The 24,908-nt window shown below is 43.4% G+C and overlaps 1 protein-coding gene across 2 annotated transcripts in view; it reads left to right on the top strand.

Moving 5' to 3' along the window:
* The window catches only part of LOC132677864 (T-cell surface glycoprotein CD1a-like), a 50,709-nt gene extending 31,010 nt beyond the window's left edge, over positions 1-19,699 (top strand). Inside the window, exons 1-6 of one of the 2 annotated variants that reach the window (XM_060629580.3) lie at positions 15,601-16,047; positions 16,894-17,160; positions 17,843-18,121; positions 18,316-18,594; positions 18,929-19,019; positions 19,165-19,699. In XM_060629580.3, coding sequence (XP_060485563.2) covers positions 15,987-16,047; positions 16,894-17,160; positions 17,843-18,121; positions 18,316-18,594; positions 18,929-19,019; positions 19,165-19,243 — 1,056 coding nt within the window. In that variant the 5' untranslated portion in view covers positions 15,601-15,986 and the 3' untranslated portion in view covers positions 19,244-19,699. Of the gene's footprint in view, positions 1-15,600; positions 16,048-16,893; positions 17,161-17,842; positions 18,122-18,315; positions 18,595-18,928; positions 19,020-19,164 lie in introns of those variants that run through there. The other variant, XM_078440925.2, reaches the window with a different exon arrangement.
* Positions 19,700-24,908: the final 5,209 nt, after the last annotated feature.

The following is a 24,908-nucleotide window of genomic DNA, read 5'->3' as shown; positions in this document are numbered from 1 at the left end:
TCCCAGATTCTCTTCTTAGTATTCCTGCTAGAATGTTCCGTGGTTGTCTTATCATGAACTGGCCTCTGCTAGACATGCTGAACTACTTTATGGTGTCCTAGATTGTTTACAGGCTCTTCAATATTTCTTGGTGCTTTATATCATCTGGATAATGTGTTTGGGCTATGTGTCTTGTTATTTCTTCGTTGACCAGTAAATGGATATAATCTCAGGCTAATGTAAGGAGGAAAATAGTTGTGGGGAAAGTTTTCATTGTAACATAGAGAGAAAAAAACTCATTCCAAAGACTCAAGATTTTGAAAAGCTGCATGATCAAAATCACTTGTTGAAGCCATTATCACCAGGGAGCATAAAGAAAGCTGACAGGCAGCAATCAGCAACCCCCCCCCCCCCCCCCGCCCCCCCACCAACCTACAGGTGGGATATGTGTGACATTCCTCAGGCACCCCTGGATGCCCAAGAACAAAGGAAAGGGGGAAAACAAATGGTTAACTGATAAGATCACAGTCCTGTAGGACATGAGTCTCCATCAGTTTACAAATATCTTAGTGAGTTGCAAGAAAAAGGCAGTCTTATCAATAGCCTCATCTCCAGAAACCTATAGACTCAGTTTCTTGGAGCCCCAACATCACCCTTCATAGTGATAAGTAACAAAGGCAAGAAGGAAATGCCAGGTGAAATTAAATTTCCTTTATGACCTACAGCCCATTGACAAATACTTGGGGCAGGCAGAGTAAAATATTTCTCCAGGAACTGCCTACTGTCTTAATGCTAATTCTTTGCTAGAAGGAAAACAACTTAAGCTTGCCAATAGCTAGGCCTCCAGTATCCTGTGAGTTGTTCTTTAGCATATGACAATCTCATTGGAAACATCCCCTCCACTTTATCTCCCCCAACTCCCAAATATATAACCAGTCTCTCCACAGGGTCTGGGGCAGCTCTTCCTGCCCATGAGTCCTGTCCCCCTACTTTAATGAAATCACCTTTTTGCACCAAAGACGTCTTCAAGAATTCTTTGTTGGCTGTTGGCTCTGAACCCCACAAACACCTCACCATTGCCCCAAAGCCTCATCACATTACAGAGCTGAGGATCAGGGCAGCTTGTTAACGCAAAATCTAGGGAAATACAGATGCCTCCAAGGAAATATGGCATGCAAACCCTTGCTTACATAGGACAGAGGACAGAGTCTCTACAAACCAGAAAGATTACTTCAGCTATAAGTGTTAACAAATGACTGAAGGCTAGCATGAGTCCCAGAAATTTGCTGTATCCCTAGGCTTTTCCCATCGACCTGGCCAGGGGCTCCCGACAGACTGGCATCCAGGATGCCAGATTCTTTCTGGTGGTACAAGCCTGAGGTCTGACAGCAGCTCCCTCCTGAGAGGGGCAGGAAGGCCACCATCCCCCACACAGAAAGGAGTCTTCATTGGGTGTGGGAAGGGCAGAGAGCCCCACTACCTCAGGGCACAGTGAGCCACTCTGCAGCTGAGGGGAGGGGCAGTGGGGGAAGGGACAGGAACACACCTTGTCCCAGACTAAGAGGTTCCATCTGCTGAGGCGAAGGCCCAGTCTCCAAACTGAAACACGAAGCACCTGGCTGAGGAGGGGACTGGACCAGAGCAGAGGTAGTGACCTCCTCTCTGTCCCAAGCAGACCAGCCAGCAGGGAACCAAGGGCAGCTCCTGCTGGTGGGGGAAGAAGACAATGAAGATACGTGCCCTTGAGCCACATCCTGTTAGAAAAAGAAAATCGTAGACCCAAAATGATGTCATCAGCTGAGTTCCCTCCCTGGGGCTTCATACCCCTCTAACTAATTTCAGTGACCCCAGAAATGTAGCCTAAATGAGTCAGGCAGGAAATTTTTCTTTCCATCAGTACCACTAAATCTGTCACCTGGCACCTCTCCAACCCCCTAAGGAAGACAAGGTCATGCGCAGGATAAGACTCCTTGCTCTTCCCACAAGAAAACAGGCCTGAATCCTGGAACAACCCTTCTCCTTTGCTACCAGCCCCCTGGCCCCACCCTCCCTCTGTGAAAACCTTCCATTTGTACAACTTCTCAAGGTGCCTACCTGTGTGCTAGCTGGGGTGATGTGCGATTCATGGGTCATTTAATAAAGAAATTATTGCTCAAATGTATGAAGTTAAATTTTCTTATTTAACAGTTTTGATGTTTGCCTCTGGAAGATGAATGTAGACATCAAAGAATAAAAAGCTTAAAGGATGAGATTATTCATTATATGTTAAGTATCTGGACACACAGCTGCCTCTCATACATTTTGGAACCACTCTCCGAGAACATGTTTCCCATACAAATAGAAAAAGCTGAGTAAGTCATGAATGAATGAATGAATGAATGAATGAATGAATGATAGAATGTATGAAAGAATGAATAAATGAATGAATAGACGTATTGTGTTCAAAAGAAATCCATAGAAAATTTCCTGCATTTTGAGTATTTCACTGCCATTGCCATGACATTTCCTGGTTTATTAAAGGCTGATACAGCTTGTCCTTTCATGTCTAGGAAAACCCTGGAAGAAATTTTTACCAGTCACTTATCCAGCAGCTGAACCAGCACTCTATTCCTGATCAGTGGTTTGTTAGAAACCCACGAAAACACCCAGGATAGGGATTGATCCAGATGTCAGTGTCAATAAGACAGGGTAAGAGTGGGACAGGTGAGGACACGTGAAGAAAAAGGCAAGCAGGTAAGAAAAGGAATAGGGGAATATTTTAAAGAAAGGAAGAGAGAAGTGTGGAGGAACATTGTAAAGAAGACGCACATTAGCCCAGCATTCCCAGGGGCCACATCCACGTCCATCAGAGGGGAGCTTCCAGTCACAAAGGACAGAAAACTGCCTTGCTGGGCTGAGGCATGCAGGGAATGTATTGGCTGGTGGAACTGGGGGGGGGGGGGTGCAAATCATTGGGGCTCCAGTCCCTTCTGTGGGTCTGTGTGTCTGTCTTCACTTTTCTGATGCTTTTGTTTCGTTGTTGCTGCTGCTTTTTGCTTCACTGGAGTATGATGACAAATGAAAATTGTACCTTTGTACAGTGTGCAGCTTTCCAGCCACCCAGGGAGGAAGGCTGGGAGGCCGCACTGGCCACATGGGCCTTCGCCAGCTCTGGCAGGTGCAGCAGAGCCTGTGATGTGACATGAACAAAGGTCCTACTGATGAAAGTCTTCCAACAACTTCTCAGAGGACGTTCCGAAGAATGTTGGGAGCCCAGTGCACACGGCATGCAGGGAGCTACAGGTGACGCTCAGGTCTTGAGCTGTGGAGCCTCCAGTTTGACATGCAGCATTTTGAAGGAAAATGAAGAATTGGTCAAGGAAATTGAATCGAGACAAATTGTGGAAAATATTATTTTATGTAGCATTCATCACCTGTTTGAATGCATTGAACTGCTGTGCAATAAACTCTGTTGTCTTTTGAAAACATAAAAGGAAGTAACCGCTTGATGGTTTAGTGTATGTGGACATGGTGACATCAGGCCCACAACTAAGCTAGTTAACATGGCTATCACCTCACATCCCGACCCTTTTCTTTTTTTCCTTTTTTTAATCAAGTTTTAATTTAAATTTCTGTTAGGTAGCATATAGGGTAATGTTACTTTCAGGGGTAGAATTTAGCAATTTCATCACCGACATACAACATCACCACAATGCCCATCACCCATTTCACTCATCCCCCACCCAATCCCCTCCAGGAACCCTCAGTCTGTTCTCTGTAGGTAAGGGTCTGGTTCATGGTTTGCCTCCCTCTTTGATTCCCTTATACTTATCTGTTTAGTTTCTTCAATTCCTCATGTGAGTGAATAAAAATGGTATTTGTGTTTCTCTCACTGACTTATTTTGCTGAGCATAATACACTCTAGCTCCATCCATGGAACTGTAAACATCGAGATATCGTTATTTTATGGCTGAATGACATTCCATTGTGTGTAGATACCAAGTTCCATTCACCAGTCAATGGACATTGGGCTCTTTCCATTATTTGGCTATTGTTGATGGTACTGCTATAAACATCAGAGTGCATGTACCCCTTCAAATCAGTGTTTTTGTAGCCTTTGGGTAAAGACCTAGTAGTGACATTGCTGAGTCATAGGTGGTTCTATTTTAACTTTCTGAGGAAGCTCCACACTGTTTCCCAGAGTGCCTGCACCAGTTTGCATTCCCAGGAACAGTGTGAGGTATTCCCCTTTCTTCACATCCTCTTCATCACCTGTTGTTTCTTGTGTTGTTAATTTAGCGATTCTGACCGGTGTGATGTGATGGCTCATTGTAGCTTTGATTTGTGTTTGCCTGATGATAAATAATGATGACCATCCTTTCATGTGTCTGTAGCCATTTGCATGTGTTCTCTGGAAAAATGTCTTTTCATGACTTCTGCCCATGTCTTAATGGAATTATTAGCTTCTTTTGGGGGTATTGAGTTTGATAAGTTTGTTATAGATTTTGGAGACTAGCCGTCGTCACATATGTCATTTGCAAATATCTTCTCCCATTTTGAAGGTTGCCTTTTCGTTTTGTTGATTGTTTTCTTCACTGTGAAGAAGGTTTTTATCTTGAGCAACTCACAATATTGTATTCTTGCTTTTGTTTCCATGCCTCCCATGACATGTCTAGTAAGAAGTTGCTGAGGCCAAGGTCAAAGAGGTTGCTGCCTGAGTCCTCCTCTAGGATTTTGATGGTTTCCTGTGTCACAGAGGTCTTTTACCCATTTTGACTTTATTTTTGTGTATGGTGTAAGAAATTGGTCCAGTTTCATTCTTCTGCATATTTCTGTCCCGTTTTTCCAACCCCATTTGTGGAAGAGACTCATTTTTTCATTGGATATTTTTTCCTACTATGTTGGGCATTAGTTGGCCATATGGTTGTGGGTCCATTACTGGATTTTCTATTCTGTTCCATTGATCTATGTGTCTGTTTCTGTGCCCCTATGATACAGTCTTGTTCACCACAGCTTTGTAATAGAGTTGGAAGCTTGGAATTGTGATGCCTCCAGCTTTGCCTTGCGTTTTCAAGATTGCTTTGGCTGTTTGGGATCTTTTGTGGTACCATACAAATTTTAGAATTGTTTGTACTATCTTTGTGGTATTTTGCTGCTGGTATTTTGATAGGAATTGCATGAAATGTGTAGATCGCTTTGGGTAGTAAAAACATTTTAACAATATTTGTTCTTCCTAACCATGAGCATTGTCATGGCCTGATTTATGACCCAGCATGTGATCTATCCTGGAGAATGTTCCATTTGCACTTGAAAAGTGTGTATGTGTTGCTTTAGAATGAAATGTTCTGCGTATATCAAGTGAATTCATCTGGTCCATGTGTCACTGAAAGTCATTGTTTCCTTGTTGATTTTTCTGCTAAGTAATCTGTCTCTCGCTTAAATTGAGTATTAAAGTCTCCTACTATTTTCTATTAGTATCAGCGAGTTTCTTTAGGTTCATTACTAATCGATGTATATGTGTGCATTGTTTCATGTTGGAAGCATAAATATTTACAATTGTTAGATATTCTTCTCGGATAGTCTCTTTGATTATGATGTAGTGACCTTCTTCATCTCTTGCTACATAAGACAGCCTTTGTCTTTGCTTTAGAATCTATCTTGTGTGATAGAAGAATGACTACTCCAGCTTCTTATTTTCTTTTGATGTTCATTAGCATGATAACTGTTTCTTCATCCTCTCAATCATTCTGCAGGTGTCTTTAGCTCTCAAATCATTCTCTTGTTAGCAGCATATAAATGTTTTTTGTTTACTTTTTAAAATACATTCTGATACCCTATGACTTTTGATTGGAGCACTTAATCCATTTACACTCAGAGTGATTATTGAAACATATGAATTTAGTGCCATTGTGTTACCTGTGATGCTGGTGTTTCTGGTGATGTCCTGTGTTCCTTTCTAGTGTTTGTTACTTTTAATCTTTTTTCCCTCCTCAAAGAGTCCCCTTTAATAATTCTTGTGGGGCTGGCTTAGTGGTCACAACTCCTTTAGAAAATCTAAACAAAATGTTTCTCTGGGAAACTCTTTTTCTCTGCTTCTATTATGAATGGCTGCCTTTTTTTTTTTAATTTTTCAATATATGAAATTTATTGTCAAATTGGTTTCCATACAACACCCAGTGCTCATCCCAAAAGGTGCCCTCCTCAATACCCATCACCCACCGTCCCCTCCCTCCCACCCCCCATCAACCCTCAGTTTGTTCTCAGTTTTTAAGAGTCTCTTATGCTTTGGCTCTCTCCCACTCTAACCTCTTTTTTTTTTCCCCCTTCCCCTCCCCCATGGGTTTCTGTTAAGTTTCTCAGGATCCACATAAGAGTGAAAACATATGGTATCTGTCTTTCTCTGTATGGCTTATTTCACTTAGTATCACACTCTCTCGTTCCATCCACGTGGCTACAAAGGGCCATATTTCATTCTTTCTCATTGCCACGTAGTACTCCATTGTGTATATAAACCACAATTTCTTTATCCATTCATCAGTTGATGGACATTTAGGCTCTTTCCATAACTTGGCTATTGTTGAGAGTGCTGCTATAAACATTGGGGTACAAGTGCCCCTATGCATCAGTACTCCTGTATCCCTTGGGTAAATTTCTAGCAGTGCTATTGCTGGGTCATAGGGTAGGTCTATTTTTAATTTTCTGAGGAACCTCCACACTGTTTTCTAGAGTGGCTGCACCAATTTGCATTCCCACCAACAGTGCAAGAGGGTTCCTGTTTCTCCACATCCTCTCCAGCATCTATAGTCTCCTGATTTGTTCACTTTGGCCACTCTGACTGGTGTGAGGTGATATCTGAGTGTGGTTTTGATTTGTATTTCCCTGATGAGGAGCGATGTTGAGCATCTTTTTATGTGCCTGTTGGCCATCCGGATGTCTTCTTTAGAGAAGTGTCTATTCATGTTTTCTGCCCATTTCTTCACTGGGTTATTTGTTTTTCGGGTGTGGAGATTGGTGAGCTCTTTATAGATTTGGGATACTAGCCCTTTGTCCAATATGTCATTTGCAAATATCTTTTCCCATTCCGTTGGTTGCCTTTTAGTTTTGTTGGTTGTTTCCTTTGCTGTGCAGAACCTTTTATCTTCATAAGGTCCCAGTAATTCATTTTTGCTTTTAATTCCCTTGCCTTTGGGGATGTGTCAAGTAAGAGATTGCTACGGCTGAGGTCAGAGAGGTCTTTTCCTGCTTTCTCCTCTAGGGTTTTGATGGTTTCCTGTCTCACATTCAGGTCCTTTATCCATTTTGAGTTTATTTTTGTGAATGGTGTGAGAAAGTGGTCTAGTTTCAACCTTCTGCATGTTGCTGTCCAGTTCTCCCAGCACCATTTGTTAAAGAGACTGTCTTTTTTCCATTGGATGTTCTTTCCTGCTTTGTCAAAGATGAGTTGGCCATACGTTTGTGGGTCTAGTTCTGGGGTTTCTATTCTATGCCATTGGTCTATGTGTATGAATGGCTGCCTTGATGGATAAAGTAGATTTGTCTAGACATGTTTCCCATTCAGCACGTTGAATATATTATGCCACTGTCTTGTAGCCTACCACATTTCTGAGGACAGATGTTGCAAACCTGATCTACCCTCCCTTATACGTTAAGGACTTTGTTTTCCTTTCTGCTTCAGAATCCTTTCCTTGGCTGGGTATTCTGTGAATTTGACTATCATATGTCTTGTGATAGCTGGCTTTTGTTGAATTTAATGGGAGTTCTCTGTGCTTCCTGGATTTAGATGTCTGTTTACTTCCCCAAATGAGGGAAGTTTTCAGCTACAATTTGCTCAAATACACCTTCTGTTCCGTTTTCTCTCTTCTTCTTCAGGGACTCCTATGATACAAATGTTATGATGCTTCAAGGAGTCAGTGCATTTCTTCTACTTTGCCCATCCTCACTGTCATTGCATATTTGGTTTTATATCTTGTTTGTAGTTTTATTTTTATTTTTTGGCATGTCTAGTTTTAGTTTTTTTTTTTTTTTTTTTCATGCAGGAGGGGATTCTTTAGTGTCTTCTCTGCTTTTCTCAATCCCAAATAGTGTCTTTATGATAATTTTTTTATATTCTGGTTCAGATATCTTGGATTTGTATTGATTGAATCCTGGCTGTGACTTCTTTTCTTTCCTTCTTTCTTTGAGGTGAATTCCTCTGTCTTGTCATTTTATCTGGGTCACTGTTTTCATGTTAGTAAAGACATTTGTATTCTTGGTACCAGAGTAATGCCTTTGTTATAAAGAAGTCTAGAAAAAGAAGAAGGTAGATCATAGGTGCGTTTTAGTCTGCTTGATAAAAGAAGCGAGATCCAAAATAATAGTAATAATAATAATGATGATGAATAATATAAATACAAAGAATTTAAAAAGTAAAAGTAAAGGTAAAAAAAAAAAAAGGAAGCTAGATCCTGTGTGTGTTTTGGAATTCTTGTTAACAGAAACTAGATTCATAAAATAATAATTAAAAAATTAAAATATAAAACAATTGAAAAAGTAAGCTAGCTCATATTTCTCCTAGAGTTGAAGATTTGCAGCAATCTATAATCAGTGGACTAAGTGCGTGAGAAGGGTTTGTGTTGGTCTTCTGGAGGTAGGGTCTCTTGCATCGATCTCAGGTGGCCTTGCCCTAGTAAGGGTGTACCTGCAGGGCTCAGAGGGGTGGGGCTTGGTGTAGCTCCGCAGTCCACTGGGTGGGGCTGTGGTGCTCACTGAGGTCAGTCAGTGCTGAGGGGTGTGTGTGGGGAAAGGATGTCTCCACACCTTCGTGTCCCTAGAGCAGGAATTCATGCCCTCCACTCTTCAGGAAGCCCTGACAGAAGAGCAAATAATCACCCTTCCTGTGTCCCCAGCTTCTGTCAGATCCCTACCTTCACCCTGTAGGCATCAGAGCGGTCTGCCTGCCAGGACGCACAGTCCTCCACAGTACCCTTATGCTCTCCCTCAGGCACATGGCGGGGGGGGGGGGGGGGGTGGTTCAAAATGCCAAATTTTAGGGGCCCGCTGCCAGCAGAACCCTGCTCATCCTCTGGGAGAGGTTGTGGCCACGTTTTTGGCATTTGCCACTTTGTCATGGAAATTGGTTATGCCACCGTGCGCTGATTTGGAGTTTATGGTAAAACACAGCCGAAACCTCTCATCAAGGTTTGCTGCCCTGATTTGGCATCTCTGTTCCTATGCAGTGAGTAGTGCGCCATATTGATGCCTGCAGGGTCTTTTGTCCCCAGAGAGCCCGTGCTGCCTCTCCCAAGTGGTCTCCAAGCGGGGGAACTCTTTCTCCCCATGCAATCCAGCGGACCCTCAGACCACAATGACCACCCTCCTTTCCCCTGGAGTACTGTAAAGCTATCCAGTCATGAAACAGGCAATGGCTTGGACCTCCAAAATTTCAGAATTTGCATACTCGCTCTCATAAAAACGTATGGTGGACAGCCCCTCTTTTCCCAGCCAATGGTTTTGGGAAAGAGTTCTTACTGTGAAATCCCCTGAGTGTGCCTCCACTTTTTCTCTCCTTCTGTCTCTCTTCCTCTCTCTTCTCTCTGTGATCAGTTTCCCTACCTTCTGAAGTTCTTTTCTCACCCAAATCAATTCCCTGCAGCTCCTGCTTTCCACAGTGTGGCCGCTTTTCTAGCTCTGGTTGTTCAGTTTTGTTCTCTCAATCCCCAGATCAATTTCTTGCGTGTTCCAAATGATTTCATATTCATCTAGCTGCGTTCAAGGGAAGAGGCAGCCCAGGGTCCCTCTACTCCTCTGCCATCTTCACTTGTCTCTGATAGAAAATTTAAAGTAATGGTCACAAAGATACTCACTGACTTGAGAAAAAACTGGAAACCCTCAGTGAGATTCTCAACCAAAAGCTAGAAAACATAAAAAATAATCAAACAGTGATGAAGAACTCAATAACTAAAATAAAAAGTACACTAGATGCAATGAACAATAGACTAGAGGAAGCAGAAAGATGGATCAGTGACCTGGCAGACAGGTATGGGAAATGATCAAGCCAGACAGGAGAGGAAAAATAACACAAAATGTAAATAGACCTAGGAAACTCAAGGACACCATCAAGCAAAATAACATTTGCATTATAGATCACAGGAGATGAGAGAAAAAAGGGGAAGAAGATTTATTTGAAGAAATAATAGTTGAAAACTTCTCAAATCTCATTCAGGAAATAGAAGTCAAGAATCAGGAGGCACAGAGAGCCACCAGCAAAATCAACCCAAGGAGGTCCACAACCTATTAATTGAAATGGCACAAGTAGTGATAAAGGTGAATTTTAAAAGTAGCAAGAGAAAAGATGATAGCTACATACATGGGAAACCCATAAGGCTATCAGCTGACTTTTTAGCAGAAACTGTGCAGGCCAGAGGGAGTGGCATGATATATTCAAGTACTGAAAGGAAAAAATCAGCAGCCAAGATTACTCTATCCAACAAGGCTATCATTCAGAAGAGAAGGAGAGATAGAGTTGTCCAGACAAACAAAAGTTAAAGGAATTCATGACCACTAACCCAACCCTACAAGAAATATTAAAAGGGACTGTGAGGGGAAGGGAAAGGAAAGACCAAAAGGAAAGAAAGCACGAAGTGGTAAAAATAAAAATATCATAGAAATCAGTCAAGAGACTCACAAAATAAAAGGATGTAAAGTATGATGCCATATACCTAAAATGTGGACGCAGAGGAGAAGAATAGAGAATGGATTCAAAGTTCAGTGACCAATAAGTTAATATTGACTGCTCTACACGGAATCTGTAAATATACACACTGATTGATATCTGTTCCAGCCAGAGCCTCAGGGATCCTATTTTGTTCTTGTATCTGCTGTGCTTCCTTTTGCTATATATCTTTTCCTTGCTCTTTCCTCTTCTTGGGATTTTCTTCTCTTTCCCTTTTGTTAAGTGTCTGTCTACAGATGGATGAATAAAGAAAAAGAGGTATGTATATACAATGGAATGATATTTAGCCGCAAAAAAGGAAATACTGTCCTTGTGATAACATGGCTGAAACTTGAAGACTTTATGCTAAGTGAAATAGTCTAGTCCCAGACAGAAAAAAAGTGTATGATTTCATATATGTGGGTTATCTAAAATAGTGAAACTCATAGGAGCAGAGAGTAGTAGTTACCAGAGGTTTGATGGTGAGTAATTGAGGACTTGTTATTCAGTGTTGAAAGTTTCAATTATGTCAGTTGGGTATGTTAGAGATGTTCTGTACAACATAGTTCCTAGAGTTAATAATACCATATTTTCCAAGAGTTAAGAGAGTAGATCTTCTGTTAAGTGCTCTTACCACAACACAAAATGAAACAAAGCAAAGGGCCACAAGGAAATTCTTTAAGGTCTTGGAGTTGTCTACTACCTTGATTGTGGTGGTGGTATCAGAAATGTTTGGTATATCTGAGCTGATCAAATTGTACATGTGAAATTTGTACAGTTCTTTATTTTTACAATTATTGTAAACCAAACTTTATACACGTACATACGCTCCTAATGAACATTAGATGATCACTCTCCACACCCATTTCTATTTTTGTTAATGTGTATAATAATTTTTAAAATTAATTAATTAACTAATTAATTAGTTTTTAAATGTACATCCAAGTTAGTTAGTCTATAGCGCAGCAATGATTTCAGGAGAAGATTCCTTGACATTCCTTACCCATTTAGCCTATCCTCCTCCCACAGCCCCTCCAGCAACCCTCTGTTTGCTCTCTATATTTAAGAGTTGCTTATGCTTTTGTACAGTTCTTTATATATCAGTTTTATCCTAATAAAGCCGTTAAAAATTGTAATAGTTGTGCAAAAAATAAAGAGAAAAGAATCCAAGTATATCAAGAAACCCAAGTAATCATGAGAGAAAAAAGCAAGAGGAGAAAAAACGGAGAATACCAAAACAACCATAAAACAAGAAACAAAATGGCAATAAGTCATACCCTTCAATAAATACATTGAATGTAAATGGAATAAATGCTCTAATAAAAAGATATACTGTGATGGGATGAAGAAAAAAGCAAGTCGTATCTCTATGCTGCCTACAAGAGGCTCATTTCAGATCTAAGGACACATGAAGATACACAGTGATATGATGGGGAATCATGCATCAAGCAAATGGATGTGAAATGAAATCCAGGGTGGCAATACTTGTATCAGACAAAATAGACTTTTAAAGAAAGGCTGTACCAAAGGAAAAAGGAAGACACTATAAAATAATAGAAGAAACAATCCATCAAGAAGATATAACCATTGTAAATACTTCTGCATCTCAGACGAGAGGAAGGAATAAAAGTTACCCAAAATGGCAAGGAAGAAGTAAAATGTCCACTGTTTGCAGATCACAATACTATATATAGACAACCCTAAAGACCACCCCCCCCCGCCCCAATCTACTAGAACCAATAAATGAATTAAGTAAGGTCACAGGATACAAAATCAATATATAGAAATGCGTTGCATTTGTATACAATAATAACAAAGCAGCAAAAAAAGAAATTAAGAAAACCATCACATTGACAATGGCACCAAAAAATAAGAGAATACTTAGGAATATACTTAACCAAAGGAGTGAAAGACATGTACTCTGAGAACTATAAAACACTGATGAACAAATTGAAGGTGACACAAGGAAATGGAAAGATATTCCATGCTCGTGGATTGGAAGAAAAGTGATGTTAACATGTCCATAGTACCCAAAGCAATCTACAGATTTAATGCAATGTCTATCAAAATACCAATAGCATTTTTCACAGAACTAGAGCAACCCATCTTGAAGTTTGTAAGGAACAAAAAGACTCTGAATGGACAAATCAATCTTTAAAAAGTACAACAAAGCTGGAGGTATCACCATTCCAGATTTCAAGTTACACTACAAAGCTGTAGTAATAAAAACATTATGGTACTGGGACAAAAGTAGACACAGATCAACGGGACAAAAGTAGACACAGATCATTTCACAGAGAACCAAGCAATAAACCCAGGATTTTATGGCCAATTAATTTTTTTACAAAGAGGCAAGATCATGCAATGGCAAATAGAAGGCCTCTTTAAAATGTGGTGTTGGCTCATATTTGGATCTGGAGAAACTAAACAGAAGACCATGGGGGAGGGGAAGGGGAAAAAAAAGTTACAGAGAGGGAGGGAGGAGACTCTTAAGACTGGGTCTCATAAGAGACTCTTAAGGACTGAGAACAAACTAAGGGTAGATGTGGGGGGGAGAGGGGAAAGTGGGTGATAGGCAGGGAGGAGGGCACTGGTTAGGATGAGCAGTGTGTGTTGTATGCAAACCAATTTGACAATAAATTATATTAAAAAAATGCGGCGTTGGCAAAAGTGGACAGCAACATGCAAAAGAAAGAAACTGGACCACTTTGTTACACTATATGCCATAATAGACTCAATGTGGATTCAGGATCAAAATGTGCGGGGCACCTGGGTGGCTCAGTTGATTAAGCTTCCTACTTTGGCTCAGGTCATGATCTCATGGTCTGTGAGTTTGAGCCCCACGTTGGGCTCTGTGCTGCCAGCTCAGAGCCTGGAACCTGCTTTGGATTCTGTGTCCCTCTCTCTTTCACCCTCCTCTGCTTGTGCTCTGTTTGTCTCTCTCAGAAATGAATAAATGTTAAAAAAAAACCCACAATATGGAACCTGAAATCATAAGCATGCCAGAAGAGAGCACAGGCAGGTCTGTCTCTCCATCAGCTGCAGCAATACTTTTCTAGAAATGGCTCCTGAGACAAGGGAAACAAAGCAAAGATAAAATATTGGGACTACAGGGAAATATAAAGCTTCTGCACAGCAAAGGTAACAATCAACAAAATTCAAAGGCAATGTACAGAATGTGAACAGATATTTGCTAATGACATATCCAATAAAGGGTTAGTACCCAAATTACAAGGAACTTGTACAACTCAACACCAATAAAACCAATAATCCAATTAAAAACGGGCAGAAGACATGAATAGACATTTCTCCAGAGAAGACATCCAGATGGCCAAACAAACACATGAAAAGATGCTCAGCATCACTCTTCATCAGGGAAATGCAAATCAAAACCACAATGAGATGCCACCTCACTCCTGTCAGTTCGGTTAAATTCAGACACACAGGAAGCGTTGGGGAAGATGTGGAGAAGGACCCTTGTGCCCCGTTGGTAGGAATGCAAACTGGTGCAGCCCCTGTGGAAACAGTATGCAGTTTCCTCAACAGTTAAAAACAGATTTCCCACGTGATCCTGTAACTCCACTACTGTATATTTACTCAAGTAATATGAAAATGGCAATTTGAAAAGATGCACGCACCCCTATGTTTACTGCGGCATTATTTACGGTAGCCAAATTATGGAAGCCACCCAGTGTCCACGGATGACGGGTGAAGAAGGACAAAGTGTGGTATATACGTATAATGGGATGTTACTCAGTCAAGTAAAGGACTGAAATATTGCTATATGCAATGACATAGATGGAACTGGAGAGTTTTAAGCTACATGAAATAAGTAAGTCTTCCAGAGAAAGACAAACACCTATTGTCTCACTCACGTGTGGAACTGAAGAAACAAAACAAATGAAAAAGACAAAAGAGAGATAAAGGAAAAAACTGAATGGGAACAATAGAGAACACATTGTTGGTCACCTGAGGGGAGGCAGGTGGGGAATGAGAGACGATGGTGAAGGGAATAGTTTTATACTTACATTGATGAACGCTGAGTAATGCATAGCGTTAACTCGAATTAAAAAAAAAACAAAACAAAAGGAAGAAAAAGTAACTCAGCACACCAGAATACATAATTCTTGGTGTATGTGTTATTTCCTCCCAAAGAGACTAAAAGCTCCTTGAATAAAGTGATTGGATTGTGAAGACTGTATTTTCGTGCATGTAGCAAGGTGCTTGGACCGGGCTGGTGTTAAGTGAGTGTTTGGTGAGTGAATATACATTAGTGCAAGTCCGACTGAGTGGGTATTCTTCAGATGTTTCAATGTCCCGTGGTCTCTCTGATGACAACTGATTCTCCCCTAAAATAATGGTGAACTGGTGGTTGTTGATACTGTTACACAGGCAATCATGGGGAAATTTGGAAAAGCAAATAGAGTAAGTGTTAAAAGAAACCCATGGACTCAAAATGGTGTCTCAGGCCAAGCCAAGTCCCCAAACCTTGTTTGATGCCTAAGCTAACGGCAGTTCCAACCTCCCCCAGAAATGTAAGTCTTCCCCTATCAGCGAGGAATTCTCTGTTCATCACAGTGAGGTCCGTTGTCACGTGGGTCCTCTCCATCCCCCAGTGAGGGGAGGTCATCTGTATGGCTAGACCCCTGCGCTCCCAATTAAGGGAAAGTGAGCTTCCCTGAGACATTTGTTTCTTGTATTTTTCCAACTTGCTTCCTATAAAAAACCTCTTATTTGTACGCTTCCTAGGGGCTCCTCTTTCCCATGCCAAATTGTATGCTCCCTCAAACTTGTATCCCTTAATGCAATCGATTAGATCTTCGAATTGACCTGGTTGATTATTTTTAAACACAAGCAGTAACACATCAGAGATGTGGATGGGCTGGGGTGGGGGTGAGACATGGAAGGGAGTCCATGGGGAGTGTTCCAAGGGCAGGAGGGACAGGGTGACAGCAGGCTCCAGGGCTGCATGCTGGGGAGCCGTGTTTTCATGGGTTACTGTCTGGATGAGGAGAAAAGGCGCGAGAGGTAGGGTCCCTTTTCCATGCCACCCAAGACTTGGTCCCCAGCACCTGAGTTAGGACCTTGGGAAACAGAATGGAGGCTGGTGACAGGGAGAAGCTGGAAGCGGGAGAGGAGGGTCAGACCCAGAGGGGAAGTGAGAGTCTGAGTAGGTGTCCAGGGTTGAGGGTGGAGTCCATCTGCATTGTCGCGGAGACTCAGGGAAGGCGTGTGTTGAGAAGGAAGTCAGAAGAGAGGGGCTGCGTGTGGGGAGGTTTGTGAGAACAGACGCCAAAGACCCACTTTCGGAGAGAAAGAAATAACATCTGCACATAAGATGCTGTTGTTGCAACTGGTGTTGCTCACGGTTCTTGTCCCAGGTGGTGACAGTGACGATGGTGAGGATGGTGGCCCCGCTGAGGGGGTGTGTGGGTATGGGTATATGTATACGTGCATGTGTGTTTGTGTCATGGGTTCCTGCATGTGTGTAGTATGTGCACATGTGCGCACATGTTTGTGTCTGCACGTGTGATGTGCTTACATTTGGGTGTCACACATGTATGTGTGCTGACAGATGTGCCTGTGTGTGAACGTGTGGTCATGTATGTGATTGTGTGTCTGCATGTGTGCATAAGTATTATGAGTGTGTGCATATAATGACCATGTGTGTATCTCTGTGTGTCTTCATTTGTGCATGTGTGTATCATGTATGTACATGTGCTTGAGTGTCTCCATGAGTGTAAGCATGTATGAATGTGTGTGTATAGGTGCCTGTGTGTGTCTCAGTGTGTATCTGCATGTGTGTCTGTGTGTGTGTCCTGTGTGTAAAAGTGCTTGTGTGTCTGTATGTTTGTATGTTAATATGTGTGTGTTTGTACTTGTGTGTGAATGTGTGCATGTGTATCTGTGTATGTTAGTTTGTGCAAGATTGTGTGACTATATCTTTGCATGGGTGTGTCCATGTGTTTGTGCACACTCGCTTGTGTGTGCACTCGTGGTGTGGGTTCCCCAGCACACACATGGGGAGTGAGGGATGTCAGCCTGGTTCCTTCCTGAGCATCCCTGACCCAAGGGCCCTGTGCTCTTCTGAATGATGGGTGCCAAGCCTGGGGCTCTGGGGCAGCACATGTCTCCTAAGAGAACCATGGCTCCCTGTCCTCAGGGCCCCTCCCTGGCCTCTTTTCTGATTCTCTCTCCTTCCCTCTGCCCTCCTCTTCCTCACTCTATCTGTTCTCCTGCCACAGACTTCCAGGAGCCGAGCTCCTTCCGAATCATCCTGACAATATCCTTTTACAATCATTCCCGGACGCAATATCACGTCTCAGCTTGGCTGGATGAGCTTCAGACTCATAGCTGGGACAGCAAGAAGGGAATTTTCGTGAACAAGCTCCCTTGGTCCAAGGGCAACTTCAGCAACAAGGAGCTGATGGAACAGGAAAGGGCAATACAGGCAGCTTCCATTAGAATTCCTCTGATATTTCAGGACCACGTCAGTCAATGGCAGCTTGAATGTGAGTTCAGGTCCCTCAGGGCAGGGGGGATGGAGGTGGCTGGTGTGTGTGTCACCTTGAGTTCCTTCTTCCTCCAGGAAAGAGTCTCCACTGGCTTCTGAAGTCTCCACTCCCCATTGTGAAACTGAATGACACCCATCTGGGCAGGAAGCAGAAGGCAGTCCCCACTTCTTAAAAGCTTTATGTCTTCTGCTCCTTCCCCTCCTCTCATTGACCTCAGGCTGGGTTCTCATGCCTCCACTAGTGTCTCCCTTGACCACCCCATTCCCTGGATTCCACCCAGATACCTACTTCTCCGTCACTCTGTGACAGATCTTTGAATTGTGCTTTACTCCCCATTCAGTCCCCTCAGCAAACTCTATCTATGTACTCCATGTATTCACTATCCTTTCACCCTGGATGGTTTTATCCCAGCTCTCTTACTGAGCCCATCCCTGTCCCCTGCCCATGCCCTTTCTGTCTCCCCCCCCCAACAGTCGTTCCTTCCTCAGTCATTCACCTCTTCCTCTGCTGCAGTGACCACCACTTCCCCCTGTCTGAGCTTCTGCTCAAACCAAATTTGCTCCATTCCATCCAACTCTCAACTTCGCGCTCTGCTTTGTCTGTCCTTGTCTTCCACTTATCCCATTTCATCTCTTTCCCCACATTTCCCCATCGTGTAACTCACAATCTCTCTTCCCAGATCCCTTTCAGGTTCAGGTGGTCAAAGGCTGTGAGCTGCCCATTGGAGAGGCACCAGTAGGATTTAAGCGGATTGCGTATGAAGGATCAGATCTCATGAGCTTCCATAACATGTCATGGTGGCCATCTCCAAAGGGAGGAAGGAGGGCTCAGCAGGTCTGCAATCTATTCAATCAGTACCACGTGGTCAACATGAGAATACAGACACATATTAATGACCTCTGTCCCCGTTTCCTCTTGGCTTTACTTGATGCAGGGAAGGCAGCTCTGCAGCGACAAGGTCAGTCCTGCTCCCTCCCTCCAAGCTTTCTTTCTGCACTCAGAAACTTGCAACATTTGCTCAAACTCAGGGAGAAAAGGGGCCAAGAGGGAGAGGGCTGATGGTGACAGGTTTCTAGAGGTGGAAAGGTGTGTATCTAAAGCAATGTGAGGATCTTCCCTCTCAGTCTGAGAATACCTGTCCTGTCTCTGCAGTGAAGCCAGAGGCCTGGCTGTCCACTGGCCCCAGTCCGGGTCCTGGCCGTCTGCTCCTTGTGTGCCATGTCTCTGGTTTCTACCCAAAGCCTGTGCGGGTGACGTGGATGCAGGGTGAGCAGGAGAGGCAGAGCACCCGACAAAGCGACGTCTTGCCCCATGCTGACGGGACATGGTATCTTCAGACGTCCTTGGATGTGGAAGCCAGAGAGGCAGCTGGCCTGTCTTGCCGAGTGAGACACAGCAGTCTAGGAGGCCAGGACATGGTCCTCTACTGGGGTGAGAAAGCAGTGGGGGTTGGCTGGGAACGTGGGTGGGTGGCCCTTCAGCAAAGCAGAAAAGCCAGCTGAAAACTTTGGGATTCTAGGGACTCCAGATCATAAAGGACATAAAATTAATAGCCCAAGAAATGGAGAGCTTCGTGTGAGGGTCCTGTAGATGTGGGAGGAAGCAGAGGGTTGGGTGAAGGATCCTTCGCTGAGTAGGGATGAGAGAAGAGAAAGAAGAAGGGTGGTTGGTGAGGCAGAGGGTGACAGGAGCAAAAAGGACCAGGAAGGTGCAGTTGAACCCAAGATGGATGGGAATTGATACTCTCTGTGCACCAAACCCACAGAGCAGCACGGGCCCGTGGACTTGGTCTTCCTGGCGGTGCTGGTGCCCCTGGTGCTTCTGGCAGGTCTTGCATTCTGGCTCTGGAAACGCTGGTAAGACTCTGGAACCATGTTTCTGCTCTTTCCCGCTTATCTCCCCACCTTCCTGTCTGTCCTCACCTTTCCTCCTCCCAGTGCTCCTCTCCCTACAGTCCTCATCCCCACCTGCTGCAGAGCATTTCCAATCTGTTCCTCCTAGCAAATCACACTGGAGACCTCAGTGCACTGGCCTCCCTTTGGAGAGAGATCCCAGCAGCCCAGGACCAGGACGTCCCTAAACCCATCTCAGCAGTGATGGACCAGCAAGTCCCTATGTGCAGCTTTTGTCTTTCCTTTCTGCTCAGGCATCAGTTGTCAGTATAAGCTGAGTGTCATTTAACAGGAATTCTTGTTCTGACCTGAGTCTCAGAGTTAAATCTCAAAATTATCTTAGAGTAAAATGAAGTCTGAGGACCTCCATGGGTCACGGACATCTTGTGTCACTTCCTCCCACGCACCTTCTCTGATCTGCATAGTGGAAGCAGTGTCTGCTTGGTGGGAATTTCCACCACTTTAACCTGCACTGTGGATAATCTACACCCAGTTCCTATCCGTTTTTGCCCTGCATTTAGGTCCCTTTTCCCTTCTAATTCCTAGGTCTCTTGAGTGCAAAGCCCACGTCTTTTTAATATTTGTATCCTTGGCAAGGAGTCTCGCCTGCATGGAATATGTCCTCAATAAAAGTCTGTGTTGAATTTATGCCAACTTCATAGTTTTTTCTTTTTTGCTTCCTGTCGTGTTTGTAGTAGTTGAGACATTTGATGTTCTTCTTGTTAAAAGTCTTCTCACTTTGCCTGGAGACTTGATACTGTTATGGTTCCTTGGTAACATCTCTGAGCCTCTGAGGAGAATACAGTTTTGTCTGTGGATATTTCTATTATTTAAACACAGACACCTGTTGGAGTGGACCTGTTGTGGATAAAAGGAGGAGGGCAGATGCAGGTCCTGGCTGTTTGAGGCCCTCAGGACAGCAGTAGAGACTTCACCTTGGGGCTTGTTGGCAATATAGGGTCTTGGCCTCAACTGAGGTTCACTGAATCACAGTCTGCATTTCATTTGATTTATTTTTATTTTTTTTTAAAACATTTATTCATTTTTGAGAGACAGAGAGAGACAGAGCATGAGTGGGGGAGGGCAGAGAGTGAGGGAGACACAGAATCTGAAGCAGAATCCAGGCTCTGAGCTGTCAGCATACAGCCTGACACAGGGCTCGAACTCACAGACCGCAAGGTCATGACCTGAGGTGAAGTCAGCCACCTAACAAACTGAGCCACCCAGGCGCCCCTCACAATGTGCATTTTAACAAAATCATCGGGGCATTCACAGGTGCATAAAATGGGATGCCTGAGAGGTAGCAGTGTGAGTGTGTCCCTGCAGGGAAATGAGTGGGTCCACAAAGGAGAACAAGAGTGTTGTGCTCAGGAATGAATGGGGATCCAGCAAGGAGACGGCATACAGAACATCCTCACATTCGTGGCTGCTGTGTTACAGTCACTGAGGACAGGTTCAGCCACTGGGAGCTGTTGCTCCTAGGGGAAATATAGGGTTGAGTTCCTGAGAGCCTCTGCTCACAATGATTACCAACTGATGTATACACAGCCTTGTTTCATGTGTGTTTTTGTTTAAAGACAGTTTATTATATATATATTTCCTAATAACTTAATGTATGCTGTATTTCCCTATATTGAAATACCCAGAAGTATAGCCCAGAAGTATATAACATTTCCAGGCTTGGTTACTGTGATCGCCAGTGTCTTTGGCTTTCAGCCCCACAGCTGTGCTGTCCATTATTTAGAAACAAACAAAGAAGATATGGTCGTCATTTCATGAGTTCACATATTAAGTTCTTTTTTCCCCTTTTCTGTGGCATCATCATAGCATTCAGACATTACTTTAACATTTTATTAGGTGGCTCCACATAGACATCAAGTATTTCCTTTTCCTTTTCCTGGATTTACCACATTGTTGATTCATTACCACTGAACTCAAAGGCACACGACTCTGTATCGCGAGCCTGAGCAGGACCTACCTGCACAGGAGTTTTGTCAGTGAGGCACATCTCACCTTCTTGTGCTTAGGAAAACCAGTCAGCCCTGCAACTCTGGGCTTCAGGGCCTTTTGAAACACTGAAATCACCAGGAAAGTGCATGTAAATGCGGAAAATGTGGCACCAAATAGACGATGAAAAGGGCACATGTTTACAGTGTGGGAATTACCATGGAAATGCAGAGCAGCAACTGGGTCAGCCTCACCAGGACCCATGCGATGGGTGATGCATGTCAGAGCACTCTCCCTGCCGTTCATTATGAATAGCAGTGAACTGGTGGGCCTGTGGGTTACAAATCAATGAAACTAGGTGGGTCCATTAGCATAGACAGCCTCTGTGGATAACAAAGATGGACCCTTTGGGATTATTTCAATGGCAGTGCTAGTGGAAATATCTATGGGTAGACTTTAGTTAGTCTAGTTTCTTAATTACCTCAACAAATAATTCTCAAGCCCTCACCATGCAGAAGGGAAACTGAGTGTAAAGTAGTGAGGAATGAAAAGATCATTACTTTCTTTGGAGCTTGAAAATTTTGCTTCCCTATTTGATTATGGTTTTCATTGTTGTTTCTATCTAGTGTTAGCATAGCAACTTATTTTGGTTCAGTATGGGTGAAAGCCACAAGTTCTAATTTGTTTAGGGGCTGAGAGGGGGGCCCAGGGCAGGAGAACATCCAGAGGGACCAAGTGCATGAATCCACCACAGTACATATGTGGACTTCCTGTAAAATAACGTTGAGATGGGAGATGTGGCAAAGGTGAAAAATACAGGATGTGAGCAAGCAAATCACAGGACTTCTGCCTTCTCATCCGAATTAGAGTTGCTGCTGCTTCTCTATGTTCTTGTCTACCTTGTCATTCCCAAATGGCCACCATGTGCTTTTTGCTGGTTGGCCCCACCCTCATGCACAGCCCTGGGCCTTGATCAGCTTGAGTCCATCAGGAGATTGCATCCTTGGCCATGTGACAGGATGAAGGATGGACAGGTGACATTCAGTTTAGGTCAGTCATCAGATAGATGTCACTTGTCCTCATTCAGAATGATGGTTCAGATGGCTATAGGTGACCAGGTCACATGAAGCCTGATTCTTTCATTTGATGTCAGGGGAAAGAGATCCTCTTTCCTGTCCTGGATAATAACATTGGGGTATAAAGTTTGAAATAATTAAAATCCATTTGTCAGCACCAGAGAAGGAACGCTGTGGATGAAACCTGTATGGAAGATGGCAGAGAAATTTTATACATGAAATTTGCCAAGAGATAGATCCCAAGTTTTCTCTTTACAAGACAGATAAAGAGAGGAAAAGAAAAAGGAAGCGGATGGTCAGAGAAGAAGAGCTAAGATGGCAGAATAGTAAGAGCACCACAGGTTTGCCTCATCCCTTGAACACAACTAGATAAATATCAAACTACTCCGAATACTCGAGAAATCAATCTGAGGACTAAGAGAACAAACTGCACAACTAGAGGGAGAGAAGAGGCTACATCATGGAAAGTGGGAGGTGTAGAGTTGTGTTGGGGAGATACAGATCACAGGTCCTGTGGAAGGGAGGGAGCCCTGGTCTCAGACAGAGGAGAGAGTGAGCAAGGGAGAGAGAGAGAGAAAGAGAGAGAGAGAGAGAGAGAGAGAGAGAGAGAGAGAGATAGGTACAGGGTATCATAGAAGGAAACCATTTATCCAAAGCCATTGACTGGGAACAGGAGAGGGGCTGATTGTCATGAATTTTTACAACCACTGTTGCTCAAAGACTGGAGCATTAGAAATACATGCTGTGGCCAGTGTCAAACACAGTGGTTTTGCAGTGCTCCTGTGGACAAAGACAGAAGACCTGGCAGCAGAAGGCAGGAGCTGAGGAGTCCCTGGGGCATGCTGGGAGAGACTGTTCCCCCTTCTTGGAGTGCATCTGGGAGAGGTAGAATTGTCTCTGTGGGGATAATAGTGCTGGCAGGCACCATTACCCTTCCCCACCTCTTAGCATATGCACAGAGATACTTGCACAGGGCAGCTAACATAGATGGTCTTTGCTGTGCTTTAGTCCAAATACTCACCCTGTGGTTTGATGCTACTGACCTTTTGGGAGAATCCTGCACCAGTTCCAGAATAGTGAGAACCTCCCAGGACCAGTGTGGGTCCATTTCATGCCAGGTCCTTAAAGTTTGGAGTTTTAAAGCTCAGTCTTCCTGCCTGAGACAGAGCACAGGGGCATTGCACTGCTGGGTGCACAGATAGTCTGGAAAAGGTAGGGTGAAGGCAAGGATCTGAGTGATTCCTAGGACACATGAGGGAAGACAGTTTGCTCTTCTGAGAGCAATTCCCTGAGAGCTGCAAGCATGGAGTACCCGTCCAGGGATGAGGGAGGGGGTTGGTGCCATTTCCCTTTGTCCCCCCAGCATCAACTAAGTTGAGCAAGCAGCACAGTACCAACAGCAGCAGCACAAACTGGTGGCACCAAGCCCCCCGCTCTGTGCTCTGCAGGTGCTGCTATTCTTGGGCAGGTGTGTCTGTGAACCAGAGCAGTGAGCCCCTCCTCAAGAAGACCAGCAGAAACTTCTGCACTCACCATATCTACTGACCATAGCATCCTGGAGATCTTCAGCTATAGTGCAAATAACATCTCATTGAATAAGCAGACCAGAACACATCTAGATAAAACTTGTAACAATCTGGACAAAGTCCAAATACTCCCAACTGCAGGCAAGGAGATCTGCCAACAACAGATCTGAGAGGAAAAGCAGCCAACATACAGCAGCAGAATACACGCAGCATGTTACAGAGACGTTCCCTGAAAGAACAGGCCCTGGAGAATGTCGACCTCTTTTGAATAAATCCATTACTCTCAGGAGCAGGAAACATAATAGGCTTTCCTAATACACAGAAGAAGACAGAGACCTAGAGAAAATGCCAAGAAGGAGGAATTCATCCTAAAAGAAAGAACAAGGAAAGGTCATGGCCAGGGATCTAATAGAAACAGATGCAAGTTATATGCATGATCCAGAATTTAAAGCTTCAATCATATGGATACCCGCTGGCCTAGAGGAGAGCAGAGAAAATACCAGGAATCCCTTACTGCAGGTATAAAAGACCAAAAAACTAGTCAGGCCAAAATGAAAAATGCAGTAGCTGAGATTCAAACAGACTGGACACAATAACCACAGGATGGAAGAAGAGGAAAGAAGAAGTGATATAGAACATGAAATTTTGGAAAATACTGAAGCAGAAAAGAAGAGCAAAAGAAAAATATTGGATCATGAATGTAGACTTAGATTCCTAAGTGACTGCATAAAGCATAATAACATTATTATCCTAGGAGTCTGGGAAGAAGACGAGAGGGATAAAGGGGCAGAAGTTTTGATTGAGCAAATTATAATTGCAAACTTCCCTAATCTGGGGAAGGAAACAGGCATCTAAATCCAGGAGGCACAGAGAACTCCCACCGAAATCATCAAAAGCAGGCCAACACCAAACATATCATAGTTAAAACTGTGGAATATAATAATAAAGAATAAGTCCTAACAGCCACAAGACAAAATAAGTCGCTATATTACATTGTAAGACAAATAAGGTTAGTGGCTGATCTCTCAGAAACTTGGCAGGACAGAAGGGAATGACATGATATATTTGATGTGCTGAGTGGGAAAAAGATGCAGCCAAGAATTCTATATCCAGCAACACTATCATTCAGAATAGAAGGAGATATAAAGAGTTTCCCAGACAACGAAAAACTAAAGGAGTTTGTTATCATTAAGCCAGCACTGAAAGAAATATTAAAGGGGACTCTTTGAATGGGGATAGAAAGACCAAAAGCAACAAAGACTAGAAAGAAACAGAAAATGTCCAGAAACAAAAACAAAACAAGT

This window comes from Panthera onca, chromosome F1 (assembly GCF_046562875.1).
Source record: "Panthera onca isolate mPanOnc1 chromosome F1, mPanOnc1 haplotype 2, whole genome shotgun sequence".
Lineage (NCBI taxonomy): Eukaryota > Metazoa > Chordata > Mammalia > Carnivora > Felidae > Panthera > Panthera onca.
The sequence above is the reverse complement of the archived record's forward strand: the minus strand, read 5'-3'. Positions and strand labels throughout refer to the sequence as shown.